Genomic DNA, 20726 nt, shown 5'->3' with positions numbered 1-20726 from the left:
ATGTCTAAAACACAAGCCTTTTAACTCTAAAATTAGTGTACTTTCCTTTGTATTATGCTGCCCACAGTTGAGAGAATTTATCTGGATTTGAACATCTTATTATTCTGCATTTAAACACATAAAAAAGTGTAGCCTGGCCCTTAGCTTAACCAAATTAACTAATTCCAATGAATTTACAGAAAAAATATAACTTTTTTCTCAGATTCATTCTTAATCTGAGAAATTTAAATGAAGGAAGATGAATGAACAAATATTCCTCAGGGTCCACTCTTAGTTGAAAATGCAATAGGATGCTAGATCCAATTTGTACATTGACAACAATTTGATTTAGGGTCCCGGTTTTGCACCCCCTTGGAAAGAGCATTGAACATGGCTCATTACTTTCATATGAGGGTCATGAGGCAGAAAACAACCCAGTCCTTCTTTTTCTAGATTAGAAAAAGGCTGCCAACTCAGCAGTCTAAGGTCTATATACAGTAGGGGTGGGAAAGAGATGGTCATATAAGGCCAATGAAATCATTAAGTCTAGTGCTGCCATGCAACTGCAAGGGGACTCAAAATTCAACAAATCTAGGAACTTTTTAAGGGTGAATTAATTAAATGTTTGACCAAATACAGCAGGTTAATTTTTCAGTTTTGGCGCTTGGCAGAAAAAAATGACAAAACTGGAATTTTAAGTAAGTTTATAAAAAATGGCTATTTTGGTCCACAGAAACCCTAAGGACTTAGAATCATAAATTTCCATGTACACTTTGACCTTATATCTTCCATTCTTTGAGGATTTTAGTGCATTTTAAGTTCACCTCCTGATGGCTACTTTGGATTAGAGATGACTAATTTCTCTTCTAATGGAGAATTTAAATATCCCTTCATTTAGAACCTTAATCTACCTATTGTGTGACCTGCCCAAAACTGAGGTAATTAAGGGATAAAGGAGATGGGAGAAAGAGTTGAAAGTAGGACTATCTGGAGATTGGTGAAGATTAGATTAATCCAGCAGCAACTGAAAGTATGTACAAATGCAATTTAATAAGGAGATTTATAAATCTCATTTTAGATTAATAGTGACAGCTTGAAAGATAGATTTGTTCAACAAAGGAGTGGCTGACCCAATTATGATTAACAGAGGCTGTTAGCTAAAATAAGAAAGAGTGTACATAAATTAGAAGAGACATAAGAATTATGATCAGGATTTTAGAATTAACAGAAAAGTTCTCAACTGCTCTAGTAATATTCTTAGTTGAATGACTGTAAAATGTAATTCAGCAGGGCTCTGGCTGATCCCCAGGAGAGAGGGTTGAAGGTGCAAATATTTCTAGGACATCTGCATTGTAATCCTATATTGTAGAACACTGAAAAATCTCCAGGTTCTGGAAGGTTACCGAAATCAATTGTTTTGGATATACCAGTACTCTAACACTGCCAGAACTGACTTTGGTTTGGAGAAGAGGCTACCATCTAATCCTCTGGTTCCTTAAAAATAACAAAGAAGATCATGAGTTTGTAGGGAGATATACTGGATGAGACCAATCAAGATTGTTAAGGTTTGTTCTCTGATTTAAAAGTAATCTCAATTTCTGTCATAAGAATCAAACCAAATGAAGATATTGTATCTTGAGAGATCTAGGCTCTTTTGTACAATAATATGGGATATTTATTTGGGGTTTTTCATTCCCAATTGGATTAATTTTAGCTCTTCAATGCATCTCAGATTTCTAATGAGAGCATAGTTGCTAATTTCAAGGCTTCTCATTAGACCACTATCTTTTGTGCAGTGAGAAAACACCCCCATTGGCTCATCTATTGTTATTCAATCAGTATTGTGGGTACTTGAAGGAATGTTTGTTTGCCTACTTGGCTCTTTACCACCTGGATACACACACATATTGAATATGGAACTTTCTCATGTTAAAAAAAAAAGACTAAGTGAGGAGAATGCAGGAAAAGATACCTGAGATAAAAGGTTTTTGTTGTTTTATTAAAAGTCAAAGGAACAATAGAAGCTATCTTTAGAGTAGCATTAAAAATCCCAATGATGAAACCCATACATTTAACTAAGACTTTCTGACTTATTTATGAAATCCATATTTTGGGGAAAGTGGAAAAGCATCAACTAAGACCCATAACAATTCAGTGTAGCCATTGGAGGTCTGGTTTAGCTCTGCAACCTGATGAGGGTAGAGTCTCAATCCCAATCTGGTTTAGTAATTTGGTTATTGGAATATGGGGTTCAGTCATAGACTTGACTAGTATGTTTTTGAGTAGATTCCATTGGGCTACCGGTAATAGAATGTTGAGTTCCATTTGTCAACTCAGAAACTCCCTTGAGGTTTCAGCAGATTGTTCTTGACTTATTTGAATGAATTATGGATCCTAGCTGTCTGCCTCCATTTAGGTTTGTGCGAGTCAAAAGCTCTGCAGCACTTTGAGAAGGAGAGTGAATGAAATTGAGACCCAGCTCCCAGTCTTGCTTGAAGCCAAAATGCTTGCTGTTGCAGGTAAGTGATGGGGATATTAACAGGAAAGGGAAGTTGAAAGGGAACATTTAAGGGGACTCACTAAAAAATTTTGTTGTTCAGACTTTGAGATTGTACTTTACAATAACTTTTTTTATTTTCTGTTTTGAAAGGTATTTGCTTATATCCTGCTTTTGACTTGAAGATCTCAAAGTACATTCAATGGAATCTATGTTTACATCTCACACCATTAGAGAGATATAAAAATTGCACATCTTTATTTAGGCATAATTATTTATTATATGTGAGTATGCATACACAAATTTGATATTAGCTTTATTAATTTGCTTATTCATTCATTTGCTCACTCACTCATTCACTCTTTTGTTTGTCTACAACTCAAGATTCTTAAGGATACAGGAATTGTATTTCCACTATATTCTATATCATCCCTGCAGCTCTTAGTTTGGTGTCATGCACCTTCCTAATTAATATGGTTTGATAATATCATTGCTGTTTTACAGTTGGAGAAGTGAAGGCATAAATTAAAGAGATATGTTTATTAAGAAGACCATTCTGGAGATGGAAGCAACTCTTAGAAGTGTGTACTTCCATTCTTAATATTCTATACACTCTTCTCATTTGATATTTACTATCCATATATTTCAAAATGTCCACAGACCAGGCATTCTGAAAACAGCAGTTACTTTCCATTTGCTTTACAATATGCTTTCACAAACATTATTTTTTTTCTGATCCTCAAAAAAACTTTGGGGAGGAGTTACCAGTCATTTTAACTTTTTCCTTCATTAGGATCAATCATGGGAGCATATTATCATTTCTGACTCTATGACTCCATTTGGAGTTGTCTTGGCAGAGATACTGGAGTATTTTGTCATTTACTTTTCCAGTTCATTTTATAGTTGAGGAAACAGGCAAATAGGGCTAAGTACCCTGTTTTCCCAGGGGTAACACACCTAGGAAGTATCTGAGGCCAAATTTCAGCTTAGGAAGATGAGTTCTTCTGACTTCAAGCCCAATGCTTAGTTATCCTATTATATTTGGCAGATGAAGAAATTGAATCACAGGCAGATTAAGTCACTTGCTTGAGGTTAGACAATTAATTAGTGGCATATGTTGGCTTAGAACCTAGGTCTTTTGATTCACTCCCCCTGCTATCTTAAAGAGTTCTGGATTCTTAACTTGAAAATTGAGCTGTTTAAATTATTTTTGATAATTCATTATTTTGGAAATATTATGTATTTTATGCATTTAAAATATTCTGAGAAAGGATCCATGACATAGAAAAAAGATCAATATTTTTTGCACTAAGATCATAGAGGCTACCCCAACAGAAATCTTTGGTACAGTGGCTAGTGTTGGATAGGTCCAGGAAGACCTGAGTTCAAATTATATCTTAGATATTTATTAAGTCACTTAATCTGTCTGAGTCTCAGTTCTCAGGATGGGTTCCAACTTAAGGTCCCTTTAAGCCCTAAATCTATGATCTTCTGATCTTTGCTAATTTCCAGCTTCATGAAAGTTTATATGGGATCATGGGAAGCTAGTTTATTTGCTGTAACGAAGGCGTTGAACATTTGCTGAGTTGTATAGGTTGGATGAACCCACAAGCCCATCTACTTCAGAAGAACCATAAAAATTTAACAAAAAAGGTATAATAATTACATGTATGGGCTTTAAATGACATTTGAAAAATGGAATACAGTAATTGGCAGCTTCTGCTCTTCAGATCATTAAACAACTAATGTTGGCAGCTAAAGAGCAATTTGGTCCTTGGCGCAGTCATGCGTGTTATTTACAACCAGAGAAACAGTGAAATGTGAGTGTGGGGCCAGCTCGTAACAGCTTTCCATGTCATTTACTTGAAATTACTGCCCCATTTACAAGGATAGGGAACAAGATTGAACACAATTTTGATTCTGAGTTAGACTACTTGTCTTTGTCAATCAATCAGTTTACACCAGCAATGCAACCATTCACAGAGGGAGGCAGCAGAGGGAGACAGCAGAGGGGACCTTGTTCTAAGGTGGAGAGTATCTTTTTCAAATGTCTAGGAAATGGATCTATGCTAAGTAGAGTGTTGTACATGAGGGCACATGGGTTGAGAATGTTGTGTTTTCTTTAAATCCTTTTGATCAACTGGGAAATCTGCTAACTCAGATCTGTATAAAAGTTTATGCTGGTGACTCTGTGACAGACCTGAAGTAAGAAAGACCCCTCTTCCTGAGTTCAAATCTGACCTCAGACACTCACTAGCTGTGTAAACCTGGGCAGGTCATTTAACCATTTTTGTCTCAGGTTCCTCATCTATAGAATGATCTGGAGATGGAAATGGCAAGTCACTTAAGGACCTTTGTCAAGAAAATCCCAAATGGAATCATGAAGAGTAGGATACGACCGCAACAATGACCATTTAATAATAATGATAATGATAGCATCAACAACAATAACACAACCATCATGATATTAGCATTCATTGTGCTTTAAAAATATTATCTCCTTTTATCCTCACAACAATTCTGGAAAGTAGATGCTTTTCTTATCCCCTTTTTCAGATGAGGAAACTGAGGCAAAAACAGGTTAAATGACTTTCCCAGGCTCACACAACTAGCTTAGTGTTTGTCATTTGCACTTTAGACCCTTCTAGTAAATTGTCCAGTTATATGTAGTACCTTATAAGTATGCCTCTCTTTAGAAGCAATTATTGTCCTTTAGGAGAGAGAGCATCATTCATGTTATATTCTTGTTTCTTTTCTTTCGAGACACTTTCAAATAGCAGAACGTGACAGTGGAATTGAAAAGCTATTCTCCTGTCTAGTTGCATTTCTTCCCCCCATTTTATTGTGTTCTGCCCTCAGAGGTATCTGTCTTTATATCCATCTTTTCTCACTAGACCCTTCAGAAAGGGTGTTGGTATGAGTTGGTGGAGTGTCCCTATTGCAAGTATGAGGAGGCTTCCATCACTGGAACAATATCTGGGTTAGATGCCCAACTGGGGATTCCCAGGTGGAACATAGATTACATTTTCCAATTGAAACACTACTGTAGATGATAGGTTCTAAAATACTAATCAACACTATGCTTCTTCAGCTATATCATAGGTTGAATTGACCTTTATAGGCTGGAAAATAATTATTTCTTTTAGGATTGTTTCTCTGGGAAAATGTGTACTGTGTTTAAGACAACTGACTTGCAGATTCCACTAGAAAAACTTCCTTTTGAATAAACCTGTTTGTAAATTAGGACAATTCTATGCTATCAAAGCCAGAGTCTCTTTGTCTGACTATATTTGCTTTAGTTGTGGAGAAGAACACACGGCACTTTCAGAATTTCTTCCCTTGTAGTCCTTGTGCCTTGAGGAAGGGAAGGGAAAATAGAGCTATAGGATTCAGGAGCTATAGTCCTTAGATTTGACCTCTCTCTGCTTCCCATGGACTGTTCAACTGCCATTCTTTCTGCAGTTATACCTGGGACTAAGTGCTCGTAGGATGAATATAGTGAAAGAAATCATAGAGAGAACAAAAGGTTCTATTTTTATTCTCATTTTTGATCTCAGCATGAATAAATTTAATGTGCTTTATATTTCCAATGGGTTGATTTTAGAAGTTCTTTTTTATAATGAAACTGTGGACAAAACTCCAGTTCTTCTCAAGAAAAGGGAGAAAAGAAGCTCAAAGTTTTAATATTGTTTCTTCCACTGACTCTCTGATCTTGAGTATAATAAAGCATTTCTCTGGGCTTCAGTTTCCTCATCAATGAGATGAACGGGGTTGGGCTAAATCATTTACAAAGTCTCTTCTAATTCTATGATTCTATGACAGCATTAACTAATAACTAGCAATGCTGGTTCAGATGAGGACTATTTCTGTAGAACTTCTGTTAACTATATGGGACACATAAATATGCATATTTCGAGTTTCCTTTGAGCTACTTTAATTCTACTTTGTTTATAGGGCACAGTATCTTCTCTGATGAGGGTATGCCATGCTGGGCAGTCCTGTGCCAGGGTCTCCCAAGACCCAAATCAATTCCAAAGGTCTTAAGAGACCTTGAGAGTATCCTTGTATTCCTTTTTCTGACTAAAGTGGATGGAGTGAGAATTGATCTTGAAAAATCGCCCATACTACTTACCTAGGCACATCTGAAAAATTATGGAAACTATGCATTGAAGTATTAAGCTAAGTCTAACAACCTACAGATATGAAAACACTTCATTACGATTTTGGAAAACCAGGCCAGGAAAAAATTCTGCAGCTGATGTAGCAGTCCCTAAGGACCCAAGATGTTGGCAGATGTCTCTAAAAGTGTGAAATTTGTGTTTTCTGTCTTCAAAGGAAAAAAAGAGACAGTCTGGTAGAGTAGAGAATTGATGAATTTGGAGTTAGAATACTTGGGTTTGCACCTTTATTATCTTTGTTACTGGTGGTCTGACTCTGGGAAAGTCACTTTAACCCATTAGATAGTGAGTTCCTTGAGGGCAAGGACTACCTTTTGCCTTTCTTAGCACATAGAAGATGTGCTAAGCTAAAACATGCTCATTAGATGATTGATCTTTCTGGGCCTCAGGTTCTTAAGAAAGACCTTGAAAATGTCCTTGAGAGTGGTCAGTCCAGTGGAGTTGTGCTCTGAAAAAGAGTTTGAATGCTTGACAACATAGTTCAAGAAAAGGACCTCAGAGTCTGGTATCTTATTCTGCCAAGGAATCTTCAGAATCTTCCTAAGTTAATTTAAATGGAAGCAATTCAGTTTCCTGGCATGGCGCCAGTAACTTTACAGGTCTCATAGGCATGCAATAATGAAGTCAGCACAATGGCTTTGTAGACCTTCAGTTTGGTACTCAGTCTAATACCTCTTTTCTTCCATGTTTTCCTTCTGAGTCCCTCAAACACTCTAGCAATGTCTGTGTCAACTTCATTATCAGTATATACATACCTGGAAAGTATACTGACAAGGTAAGTAAACCTATCTATAGCATTCAAAACTCCAATGATGATTCTACAAATGAATGGTATTATGCTGACTGATGGAACACCTGTGTTTTCTTGATGTTAATTGTTAGATCAAAATTAGCACAAGCAACAGAGGATTGATTCATACTTTGTTGAATCTCAATAGAGTCTGCTTTGAGGGTTTAATCATACATTCCTCCATTTTAGTCATAAAAGCAATAAAAAGACACTTTCAAGGCCTCACTTAAGAACTTTGGAATTGATTGTGTGACATGGGAAGGAGACACTAGCACAGGACCACCCAGCATGGCCTGCCCTCATCAGAAAAAGTATAGTGTTCTTTGAGCATAGCAGAATTGAAGTAGCTCAAAGGAAACTAGAAAGGTGCAAATTTAGAGAACCTACCCCACATCTTCACATGGCCTGTTTGCTATGAGGATGAAGGACAACAGCTAATGAACTTTCTGGACCTCAAGTAATAAATTAAGAGAGCACATTGAACACTGAACCATGCTAGCATAACCTTTAGCCAGAGTACTTAAATAGAGAGAACCAAAGGTATTTTGCAGTCTATATGGAATTAACCTGGAATTGAAACAGCAGGTTTGTTTCCACTTTGGTTTGATATTTAAGAAGAACAAACCCATTAGAACTGAGTATATGTTGAGGGGGCAGGACCAAGAAGTCCTGAGTTCGAATATAATCTCCTCCATGGTGCTTGGAATCCTTTGGCACCAATGTATGCTGTGTCTGTGAACTAATATCAGACCATAAGTCAAAGCTTTCTTTGAACTACCAAAACTGTGATTATGCTTTGAGGCAGAGTTCACCTCACATAGGTCATACAATTGTGTACCCAATCTTGAAAGAAGCAATTCTAGCCCATTGAGTGTACTTTTTGATCAAGCCATAGGGTGCTAATTGTTTATTCATTCAAGAACATGCCCTTTAATATTAACTATGGTTTCCATTCTGCTTGTAAAATGGTGTTACTTTTTTTTTCTCCAGGAAGATACTTTTTCATCATATCAAGCATTATTCATTAACCCTTAATTACTAACTCCATCCCACTTCCTAAGCCAGGTCTCAGACTTTTCATGGAAAAGAAGATAAGAGATGATAGAAAGCAGAACTATATCGATTCCTATTTTAATTCTGTTTTCTTCCACTACAGATTGGAAACTTTTTTTCAACTTATAGCCTTAGAGAATTGACAAGAACACTGAGAGATCAAGTAAATTGTACAGAATTTTTTAGCTAGTATTTGTCAGAGGCAGGATTTGAACCTAGGACTTCCCAGCTTCTAGTCTAGCTCCAGAGCCACTATTTTAAGCTATCTTTTTTATACTGAGAATAACATATGAAAAATGATTAATAAAGACTTAAAATCCAGGAGAAATATGAGGTTTGTAAGAGAATTCTGAATTGCCTTCATTAAGTTCAGACCACCTGACATAAACTACAACTTAAGGGGCTGAAAGAATTTTAAAATATAATTATTAAGCTATTATAGCCTGTAATTTTAAAGAAATTATCATGAACAGGAAAGGTATTACAGTGCTGGACAAAACTGAGAATTTTTTAATGGGAAAGAAGAGATAAATTGGAAATATATATCTATATATAGTTATCGATATATAGATATATATGTAGTAATTTTCAAAAAGAGAAATAAGGTGTGGATTTCTTTTTATTTTTATTTTCAGCTTCACTTATTAAGAAGGCAAGAAATATAATATAAGATATATTTTAAAAATATTTTTCAAATTTCATTTGTAATTTTTCATGTAATAAATATGAACATGAAAATTTCCCTAAATGAAGAATGAACTCCATTTTGCATTGTCTAGTTTTTTATGTATTTCATACTTAACTTAGTGCTTCAAACTATGCCCTGTATATATTACCTTCTGAACTTTCTTCTATTTTGTTATTTATTTTAAAAAATGACTGGCATATTTCTTTCTTTTTTAAGTATCATCAATACTAACCCTTTAATTATCTGTAACAAGTATAGTCACCAAAAAGCAATCTAGACACTGGCTATATCTAAAAATATGGCTTTTAGTAGACCTTTAGTCTATGCCTCTCTGTCAAGAGATGGAGTAGGGATGGGTTATTGCATTATTCATTGTTTTTAACTCTTATACAGTTGTTTTCCTTAAAATGTTGTATTCGTTGTATATATTATACTCTTGGTTCTGCTTTCTTTGTTTCTCATCAGTTAATATGTTTGTCCAGTTTTATTATTTCTTATGGTAAAATAAGATTTTATTATATCTATATTATCCACATACCACAATTTGTTTAGCTAAATAAATTATTCACAAATTATCAGGTACCAGTTTTGCCTTAAATTCTATGCTACAACTAAAAATACAGCTATAAATATTTTCATATGAGTCCTTTCCTGTTTTCTTTGATAACTTGGGAGTATAGACTTAGTAGTATGATATTTCTTGGGTCAGGGTTTACTGACTTTTGGAATATAATTCAAAATAGGTTTCTAAAATGGTTGGATCATTACACAGCTCCACTCTGTCATATTATAACACTTCTAATCGTTATCACTTTCCTTTTTTTTTCTGCTTTTGTTAATTTTATGGGTGTGAGAGAATCTAAGAGATGTTTTAATTTATATTTCTTATTTTAAAAGTAATTTGAAGCAATTAAAAATTTTTTTTGATACTACATATTTCTTGCCTTGAAAACTTCCTGTTTATATTCTTTGAACATTTATCTCTTGGACAATAACTCAGGTTTTTATTTGTATTGGTTCTTTATGTATTTTGGTCATCAGACCTTTAGCAGAGGAGTTTCCTAAAGGAATTTTCCCCCTAATCAGTTTCTCTTATAATTTTAACTGTATTGATTTTTTTAATGTAAATCTATGATGAGGTCAGTAACAGAAACAATAACAAACTTTTATATTTTATGCAAACAAAATTTTCCATTATTCCAATAATCATCTCTATTTCTTTTTTATGGGAGGGGGGCAAAGACCCTTTCCTTCTCCACTACATCATTTTCCATCATATCTTACTCCTCTTGTCCCTATTTGGAATTTTCTTGGAAAAATTACTGGAGTGGTTTGCCATTTTCTTTTCCAGCTCATTTTGCAAAAGAGAAAACTGAGGCAAACTGAGGCATGGGGGGCTATATAGGTGTATTTTAATTTATACCTATTTCTCTAATTTGTTTATGATATGACCCTTTATTTCTAGTCCAATGAAGACATTTGGGTCTTATTGTAATAAGGTGTGAAATGTTTTTCTAAATTTAACTTCTTCCAAACTGCTTTCCTGTTTTCCCAGCAATTTGTGCAATAGTAAATCCTTGCTCCAATAGTTGGAGTCCTTGGGTTTATCAAATACTATACTTCTATGTTCCCCTGCTTCTGAATTTTGTCTATTAAATGTGTTTCATTGATCAACTTTTCTATTTCATATTATAGTCTTGTGCATTTGATCTTGAATTATTGTAAAATTCCAGAATTCATTAACAGGATTATTTATGAATGTTTAGAAGAGGAAGTATTGATTACTATTAGCTCACATGGATTCAATAAGAATAATCATACTAGATTCATCTTGTTTCCCATTTTAAAATATTGAATTGGTAAATCAGTAGAATTCTATGGTCATTGTATAGGATAATATAGCATAAGATCATAGATTCAGGGTTGCAAAGGACCTTGGAGATCATCTAGTCCAACTAGCTAATGAGAAAACTGAGCCCGGAGAATTGAAATAATCAAGATCATATAGTCAATACAGAGATGGTATCTTAAACCTTGGATTTTTTATGTCAAATCATTATTCTTAGTACTATAATCTCACTTCTCATTCTTGTACATCAATTTATTATATATATTCTGGATAAGATAGAGAAATGTGAGGTAGGTAATGACACAATTAGGTGGATTTATTATAAACAAAGATTAATGGATCATTTCAGGCTGGAAAGACATCTCTAATGGTGCACCTCAGGGAATTGACTTTGATTATGTTCTGCTTAACATTCTTATTAATGATGCAAGAAAAGGCATCATTACATATTTATCAAATTGTAGTTGATACACAAATTTTAGAAGGATGTGTCTAACAGATTGAATGACAAATTTGGAATCCAAAAGATCTGGATCAGCTGAAATTTTTGGCTAACACTACCAAGATGGCATTTTATATAGACAAATGTAAGTGATCTCACTTAGATTAAAAAGTACAAAGCTGGGTGACATGAATAAAAATCTTTACAAGTAAAATTCAGTTCAGGGGGTTATTGGACAGCAAACTAAGTATAAATTGATAATGAAGTATAGTAGTCAAAAAGGGCTAATGTGATTCTTATACTGTATTATTAGCCATATAATATCTAGAATGACAGAATTGAATTTCTCATTATTTTTGACTTTGGTCCAACCACATATTAAAGCTATTGTTATCCTGTTGTGGGTACCATGTTTTACAATGTCTATGTATAAATGACAGGATCCAGGATAGTACAACTGGATGTTGAAGGGTACCATGTAAGTAACTATCAGACAACTGATGAAAGTTAACTAGACCTCTTGATATGCCTTAGGGTTAAGCTGTTCTGAATTATGAGAACTTACTGTATATATATATATATATATCTTGGTCCCAGTCAGTTGTTTTCTGGTTATTAACACTGTGGAATATACTCCTCCTCCCCCCTACACATACTTCATTTCTTATTCTGAGAATAATAATTAAACTTGTACTACCATTGCTTTTGAAAAAGTCATGTCAACTAATTATCCTATAATTTCATTTTCCAGTCCCATGTGTTATTGGACCCAAATTCTCTTCCCTAGTCATTTCAATATATGTGCTTTTCTCCCATTATTAGAATGTAAGATCCTTGAGGACAGATACTATTTCTCTTCTTTATTTGTATCCCTATTACTTAGTAAAGGGCTTAGCACATAACAATTGCTTGATAACTGCTTACTCAGGAGGAGAGAATTATAATAAATGCTTTCTCAGGAGGAAATAATTATAATATTCTTCAATGAGTAGTTATATTGATTTTTTTTTAATGCTTGACTTTTGAGGGCATAATGAGAAACACTGGGAAAAGTATTCAGAGAAGCACAGGAACACATTATATGAACTGCTATGAAGATAATACACAGAATCATGAAAATAACATGTACTATGCCTATAACAATGTAGATGGAAAGATCAAAAAGAAGTTAAATGCTGTATAATTATATGAATACGTATATATTAGATATAATCTTTGTGTCTAAGAAAAGATGAGAAAATGAACTTCTCTCCCTTCTTTACAGTGGTAGGGGACCATGAGTATGGGAATTGCATATACTGTCATTTAGTTGTTCAACTGAACTGATATTTTCTTTCTTCTTAAAATATTTGTTATTAGAGATGGCTTCATATGTAGGTGATATGAGGCACATATTCAGAAATAAAGGTGACAGAAAATAAAAAATGTCAAACTTTCAAAAACCTCTGCTCCCATGAAATAAATTTCCATCTGTTTGTAGGAAGAAAATTATACTGATGTATTATTGAGTAACTGTCTATTAGAATAGCAGTTCTGGGAAGAAATTTGGAAATATGCAAATAAAGTGATTTTGAAAAAATGTTCATATCCAGAGATTCTACTGCTAGGCATATGACCTTCAAAAAGTTAATGACAGAAATAAAAATTCAATATGTGCAAAAATATTTATAGCAACACTTTTCTGTGGCAGCAAAGAACTAGAAACAGGATAGATGTTCAACAATTGAGATTAATTCTTTATCACTCTATAAGAAATAATAAATATGCTTATTACAAAGAAGCATGAAAAGTCTATGAATTGATGTAAAGTCAAGTATGCAACACCAGGAAAACTATACATAACATCTCTAACAATTTAAATGGAAAGAACAAAAAGAAAACAATTGAAACTGAATATTGTAAAATTCTAATAATTAAACTTAGTCCCAAAGAAGAGATGTGAGAAGAAAGCTTTTTGTACTTCTTTGAAGAGATCAAGGTTCACAGTGTAGAATTTAGTGCATAACAATTAGACTTTTCAATATGTTAATTGGTTTTACTAAATTTTTCTTCTACCTCTTTAAAAACATTTTTATAGGGAAGACTGAAGAATTTCACAGGGAAAAGTAGGAATATAAAAATGTAGGCGATATCAATAAAATTTATCAAAAATAAACCATTTCTAACAAAAAGCCCTCACTGAGAATTAATGGGTAGATGTCACAAGAAAGCAGATTTTTCCTTAACAAGAGTAAATCCTAGCAATTGCACTGATCTAAAAATAGAATGCAATATTTTGAGAAATTGTGTGTTTCCTCTCATTGCAAGTCTGAATGGAGACTGTATAAGCACTTTAGAGGGAGAAATGAAGTTGAATGACCTCTAAGGGACCCTTCCAAGCCTTAGATTGTATGATTATATGAGTTATGGTAGTGGTGTGGGAAAGGATTCATCTTATGTGGCATGATTGATATATGACATAACAGTTCTGCTTAAGAATGTTTTCAGGAAGGAGGCAGTGGTAATGCATTCAAAGCAATGATTTTCTAATCATTGCAGCCTAATTTTCATTCTTCACTTGGATATAAATTTATTCTTTTTGTCATTCTTTAGCCAATACCCCTTGAACCTCTAAATAATCTGAAGCCTCAGTTTTTCTATCTCATCTAGACTCTGCATAGAAGATTTATTCTTAAGTGGAAATATGTTTATGATCATTATTGTTGATTGCATAATCTGCTATCACAGACGCCTAATGTAGGAAATGCAGACATTGATGTCTTGGAAATAAGACTTACTAAACATGAATGCCAACAAATTTTTCTAACAATTCTCTTTTAGTGCTGGGTGCTTCATATTTTTCTGAATGCCAATACCATCTGGGTGATCTGGAGCAGTCAGTTTGGGGGGCTGTTCCCCCCAACTAAATGATGACAACCTCCCCTTCCTACCTTTTTTTTACCTTTTCCTATCATTATGCTTGCATACCTAAAGGTAAGTGAGCATAGTGTTGCTTTGTTGGCTAGAGATGAAGGTTAATCTTTGATAACCTATAAAATTAGGGAAGACTTTTAAAGAAAATTTATAGGCAGGAGAAAATGCTATTCCAGATGTTAGGAGCAGGCTCAAGTTCAATCAGAAGCTTGTTGGATTCCATCTAAATTGGTGGATGAAGAATATCTACCTTTAAATTCCAATTTTCCTTGCAGTCACTGAGGGATTTCTATTACTGAGCCCTGACTGTAATTTCCTGTACATTCTCTGTTACTTGAAATCTGTTCTTGACACATATTTTCTGGTAACCATATAAGACTCAGGGGTCTTTAGACTTTTATTAAATTCTCCAGGTGGAGAGCCTACTAGTCCCTACTTTATCTTATTTCCTTGACTTTTCCTTGTTTTAACACTTTTGTCAAAGTGATCCATGCATCTATTCCCCCCCCCCCCCCAATACAATGTAATACAGAGGAGTACATCCATCCTGAGTGCCTTAAAATGTTTAGTTCTCAATGGAAAGTACAAAAATCAGGATCTTTCTGTAGAGGACCATTGTATCATGTGGCCCTCTTCAGTAACTGACCAAATTAGTCTTAATTCATTTTAACTGGGTAGTGTAGGGGATAGTGCACAGAAATTAAAGTCAGGAAGAGCTGAGGTCAAATTGCCTTTGACACTTATTAGCTGTGTGACTCCAGGCAAGTCACTCAGCATCCCTTAGCCCTAAATTTCTTATCTGTTAAATAGGAATAATAGCAACTCTTACCTCTCAGGGCTGTTGTAAGAATCAGATGAGTTAAACATATAGTTTACTATATACTATAAACATTAAAGCACTATATAAGTTCTATATACTATTATCATATCATCATCATCATATCACCATCATCATCATCATTGTCGTTGTTGTCATTGTTTGTTGTTAATTATCAGCTCTATAACCCAGGGTAGATCACTTAACCTCTCTCAATCTCAGTTTCCTCTTCTGGAAAATGGAAATTATAATAGTATCTACAACTCAGAGTTATGAGATAATATTTATAAAGTGTTTTATAAATTTTAAAGTGTTATAGTAATTATTATTGTTGTTATTATAATAATAATTATTATTATTATTATTACTGGCAGAAGGAGATGTCTGAGATGAGGAAGAAAATTCCATAAAATAAAACACTCCAAAGTCAAAATAAATGACAAAAACTTTGGAAAGTGTGAATTATCTTATGCAAAGAAATATTCCATACAGTATTAGACACAAAATAAAAGCAAATTAGCTTGTGCTGGGGTCACTTATTTTATCAATCACATGAGTTGTTTAGTTGTTTTTAATCATGTCTGCTTCTTTGGTTTGGATTTTTCTTTGGAGGGCAAAGATGCTTTATTGGTATGCCATTTCCTTCTCTACTTCCTATTATATATATAAGGAAACTTAGACAAATAGGGTTAAATGACTAGTAGAGATTCAAATAGCTACATTTGATCTCTAGTCTTCCTGACTTCAGACCCAGTGCTCTCCACTGTGCCATTTTGCTGCCCTGGTGAGAAATAGAAAATGTTCATTTCAGTTTGTTTGTTTTTTAAATATGACCTTAATGGGGAGTCATAGGAAAAACCATCCTGTGGACCTATAAATTTTTTTTTTAGGTTTTGTAAGGCAAACAGGGTTAAGTGGCTTGCCCAAGGCCACCCAGCTAGGTAATTATTAAGTGTCTGAGACTGGATTTGAACCCAGGTACTCCTGACTCCAGGGTTGGTGCTTCATCCACTACACCACCTAGCTGCCCCCCCCTTTTTTCTATAAATATTTTCTTCTACTCTGTAAGACTAACTGATCACAAAAATCCTTTGACTAGAAAGTGGTCAATAATTTGAGCAGTTAAGAAGGATAAAGACTTGGAAAGAAAAGAAAAACCCAACATCTATTTTAGTAAGTAGGAGGCAATTAGTAACCTTGGAGAGAGCAATTTTCTTTCAGTGCTAAGTCAAGAAGCCAGATAGGAATAGGAGGAAAAGTGAGTGAGACAAGAAGTTAGAAGACACAGGTGTAGGTGGGTTGTTCCATTTTCATTGATCTAATTTATATTTAGTAGCACTTTACAACCATGAAGTATAGCATACATCGTTTTGGTGAAGTGATTTGTCCAAGGACATGAATAAGTTAGTAGAAGAATACAGATGAGAGCCCAGTTCTTTTTTGCAGGTTAGTTAGTTAGATTAAGGTTCCAGGTTAGTTATGGTAACACATCTAGTGTGTCTGAGACAGCATTTAAATTCAGGTCTTCCTGATTCCAGGCCCAAAATTCTTTCCCCTGGACCACAATTTTAAGGAGAATAATGAAATTTTCCCCTCACAGATAATACCAACAAAATGGTTGTTTTAATCTATATTAGGGAAAGAAGAATAAAAGAAAGGATGTGGTATTTATTAGTAGTAAATGGAATAATGACATATGACAAAAGAAAATACAATTGCCTAAGATTTATTTTGCTTTCTTTCCCCACCTTTCCCCATCAAATGCAGAGAATAATCTATGGTCTTAAATAGCTTTAAAAGGACACAAATGGCAAATATAGATTGAAGTTCAGAAGACATGTCATAATGTAGAAATAAAGAATCTAATTGTCCTTAATAAGTTCAAGTCATCATGCCCAAATGAATAGATGTATAAATTACTTAACCTCTTGAATTTTCCTCATCCTTAAAATGGGAATAATAGTAGCTATTTTACTGAATTGTTGTTACTGAATAAATGAAATAATATGTAAGGTGCTTTGCAAAACTTAAAAGAAAAAGGAAAAATGTTAGTTAATATTCTAGGCTGCATATTTTAGGAACTTTGATAAACTGCAGAGTAATTCAGAGAAGGGCACTTAGCATAGGAAAGCATCTTGAGAACATAAATTATTAAGTATTAAGATTAATTAAAAGAACTGGGGATGTTTAGCAAGAAGAAGAGATTTCCTAGGGTAGCTGATAACTTTTCCAGGGTATGAAGGAATATTGGCTGAAAGGATTATATTTTTCTGGTTGACTTCAGGGAATAGAACTGGCAGCAAAAATTAGAAGCTACAGAGATAAAATGAGGTTTGAAATAAGACACTTTCCCTTTCCTGCATTGCCATCATGCAGGCCTTTCTTTGTCTCTTTGTTCAAATGGGGTGGTGTGGGGAGGGAGGGAAGGAAGGAAGGAAGGGACCTACTATGAGCCAGTCCCAAATAAGCACTTTACAAACATAACCTCATTTGATAATGGGAGAAACATCTTTATTCATAAATAAATAATAAGGGTATTTAGATGTTAATAGTACAAAAGAATAAATCACATAAATTTAATTGGAATGTCCCTTGTGATACAGGCTGGAACTATTTCAAAAGGAAAGACTGGGCATAGAAAGTCAAATTTCTAGTCTTTTGGTAGTTTTGATTGACTTGTCTTCCAGGTTCTGAATATGTTTGGTTTACTTATGCTCACGACTATTGACAGCCTTATTTCCCATCATCTTCATTTTGCTGTATACCATAACAGAAAATCAGTAGACCCACATTTGAATCCTGACTCTGACATTACTTGAGTAGTCAAGACCTCTTTGAACATTAATCTCTCTCTCTATGGAAAGCTCAAGTTTTTAAGAGTTGTTCTCCTTACTTCACAGAATTGTTTTGAGTGTTTATTTAAATATACTTTGTAATTTATATTCATCTTAGTCTTTTTATAACTGTGATGATGAATAATGTTTGTACCTGTGGTAACATCTAGGTAGGGAATTCCTTGTGTGGAAGCTCAATGTAGAGATAGTAATATGTACAACTGTCTATAACTTAGAGAATCATTGACTGTGGTCCTGAAAAGTTAGATGGGTCCATGATTATATAATTAGTATGCATCAGAATTAGGACTTGAACCCACATCAATCTGACTTCAAGGTGGACTGGCTGGCTTTCCAATGTTGTCTCTTTGCTGCAGTTATTATCTCACACTTAGACATGCATATTCAGACTTTGATGACTCCTTGATTAGTGGACTGACCATAGCTCATCCATGCCTTTTTATTCTTTGTCCTCTTATCCTTTGACTTTCTATAAATGTCCTATATAGGATCTGCCCTATATAATGGAGATGAAGATTTAATCTGGTATTATTAACATATTGAGTTGATAATAGAATAGTGCCCTGGTTATCTGATATTCTTTGTCTTTTTTGTTTGGCCATCCCACCTCTTTTTCTTGCCATGTGTCCTTGATGGTGTATTTAATGCTATTTCTTCTTTGCCATTTATTATTGGCAATGTATTGCAGCCTCTAATCTTTCAATAAGCATTTAATTAAGCACTTAAATGTGTGAGGCACTATGTTAGGTGCTGAGAATACAACAAAATAAATGTCTTTTACCCTTAAGGAGCTTTTTTTTACCTTATTATTTGTTATTATATTGACATTATTTGTTTCCTTATGAATAAATTCCATAGCCATTAATTTTGATGCTTATAAAAGCATAAGAGATAACAATTTTGAGATATCTATCTCTAGGGAGATAGAGAAAAAGAGAGAGAGAGAGAGAGAGCAAGAGAGATGAAGGAGTGACTACTTATGGGAATAAAGGTTTCTCCATTTCTAATAATGGGAGAAAATATTTAAATAGAGAAATATTTTCAGAGTAAGTAGAAATATTATAGCTACTTCAATGGCCTTTTCTCAGAGACTATAGAAACTATTATATTACTTTAAAGAACTTTTAGAATCTTGGAAAGTTATAGTGTACTTAGTATTTATGACAAGTAGGTAAGATATTGGCAATTTAAAGTCAATCTAAAGAAGTTATTTGAGATAATTGTAGTGAGATCAAGTGAGGCAATAAAAAAATAGAATGAAGTTTTCTTTTCTGATAGATCTGTTTAATTGTTCCTTATAAAGAAACCCCAAAAAAGAAAATTCCTTGAGGAGTCAGAAGTGAAGAGAGAGAGAGAGAGAGAGAGAGAGAGAGAGAGAGAGAGAGAGAGAGAGAGAGAGAGAGAGAAAGACACTAACCTGAGATGTCTGAAAGAAAGAATTTGTTCCCTAAGAGAAATTAGTTTAATGCATATTGTCAAGAAATAAGAAAATAATTCTTGGGAGACTTTGCTATCTGGAGAAAATGAATAGCAAGACTGCATTTCAGAAGTGAGAAATTAAGAAAAGAAGTTAGGATTAAAGTTAACTACATCTTTGATCTTCATAGTTTAATTTGTCACTTTGTGTTATTATTCACTGACTTAATAAATTGCATATTCTTTAACTTTGATGCTTACATAAGCTTAGATTAGCAGTTTTGAGATGTCTATCTAAATCAAGAGAGAGAAAAAGAGACAGAGAGAAACAGATAGAAAGAGAAAGTAGCTAATAAAGTTTTCTACAGTTATTGAAATAACATTTGATAAAAAAGGGGGGACCTTAATGCTTCTGATAACTAATTGATAAATTAATGAGAAAGCATTTCTAATTTTTTAAATTAATAAAGTTCCAATGGTGTTGAGTCTAAGCTTTCTCAGCAATTTTCCAAACATATTCTACATGTAAGTTCTAATAAGATTAAAGAATTTCAATTCTAGGTTAGGTGGGTAAAAATGGTTTTGTTGGATGCTTTGCTTAAATTCTTTTAGCTTTTCACTCATCCCAAGCCAATCAGTTGTGAGGTCTATTGTCTATATTCATCAACTTCAAAATGAGATTACTAGGCACTGATCAGTTCCTGGGGTTGTAGCAAGAGATGATAGTTCAAAATAATTGCAGAACACCTAGAAAATAGGGTGTAACAGAAATATGAAAGTACAGAGAATGCAGGTAAAATGAACAACAGATTGGGTATCAACCTGGAGAATTTTAATCATGTTATTTGCAAAAGAAAATATTTTGACAGATGTTTTAAAAATACATGCAAATCCCCAAGTACCTTTTGTATGCTAAAAAGTAAGCAGATGTGTTTGTAGCATTGCTAGTCTGGGTAGCTTTTTTTTGGGGGGGGAGTCAATTCTCATGTGTTATTTAGAAAAAGAATGCCCATTTTAGTTACCATGATTGAGGGCAGAAGTTCACTGATAGCATTTTCTATAGTTGGTACACAGATCTGTGTCTACTTATCTGAATTTTTATCAGAGTTATAGTCATCTTCTGACTGCTGTGAAGACCTACATCAGAGAAAGTTTGCCTTATGGGCATAGATCTGAGACCAAAATGCTTATGAAATATTTTTTTTGTAAGGCAATGGGGTTAAGTGACTTGTCCAAGGCCACACAGCTA

General features: G+C 34.0%; 1 protein-coding gene across 1 annotated transcript in view; it reads left to right on the top strand.

The window, feature by feature from the left end:
• The window catches only part of DISC1 (DISC1 scaffold protein), a 534778-nt gene that overhangs the window by 194145 nt on the left and 319907 nt on the right, over positions 1-20726 (top strand). The window contains 1 exon segment of the mRNA XM_074220919.1: positions 2396-2498. Coding sequence (XP_074077020.1) covers positions 2396-2498 — 103 coding nt within the window.

Source organism: Macrotis lagotis, chromosome 2, assembly GCF_037893015.1.
Source record: "Macrotis lagotis isolate mMagLag1 chromosome 2, bilby.v1.9.chrom.fasta, whole genome shotgun sequence".
Taxonomy (NCBI): domain Eukaryota; kingdom Metazoa; phylum Chordata; class Mammalia; order Peramelemorphia; family Peramelidae; genus Macrotis; species Macrotis lagotis.
The sequence above is the reverse complement of the archived record's forward strand: the minus strand, read 5'-3'. Positions and strand labels throughout refer to the sequence as shown.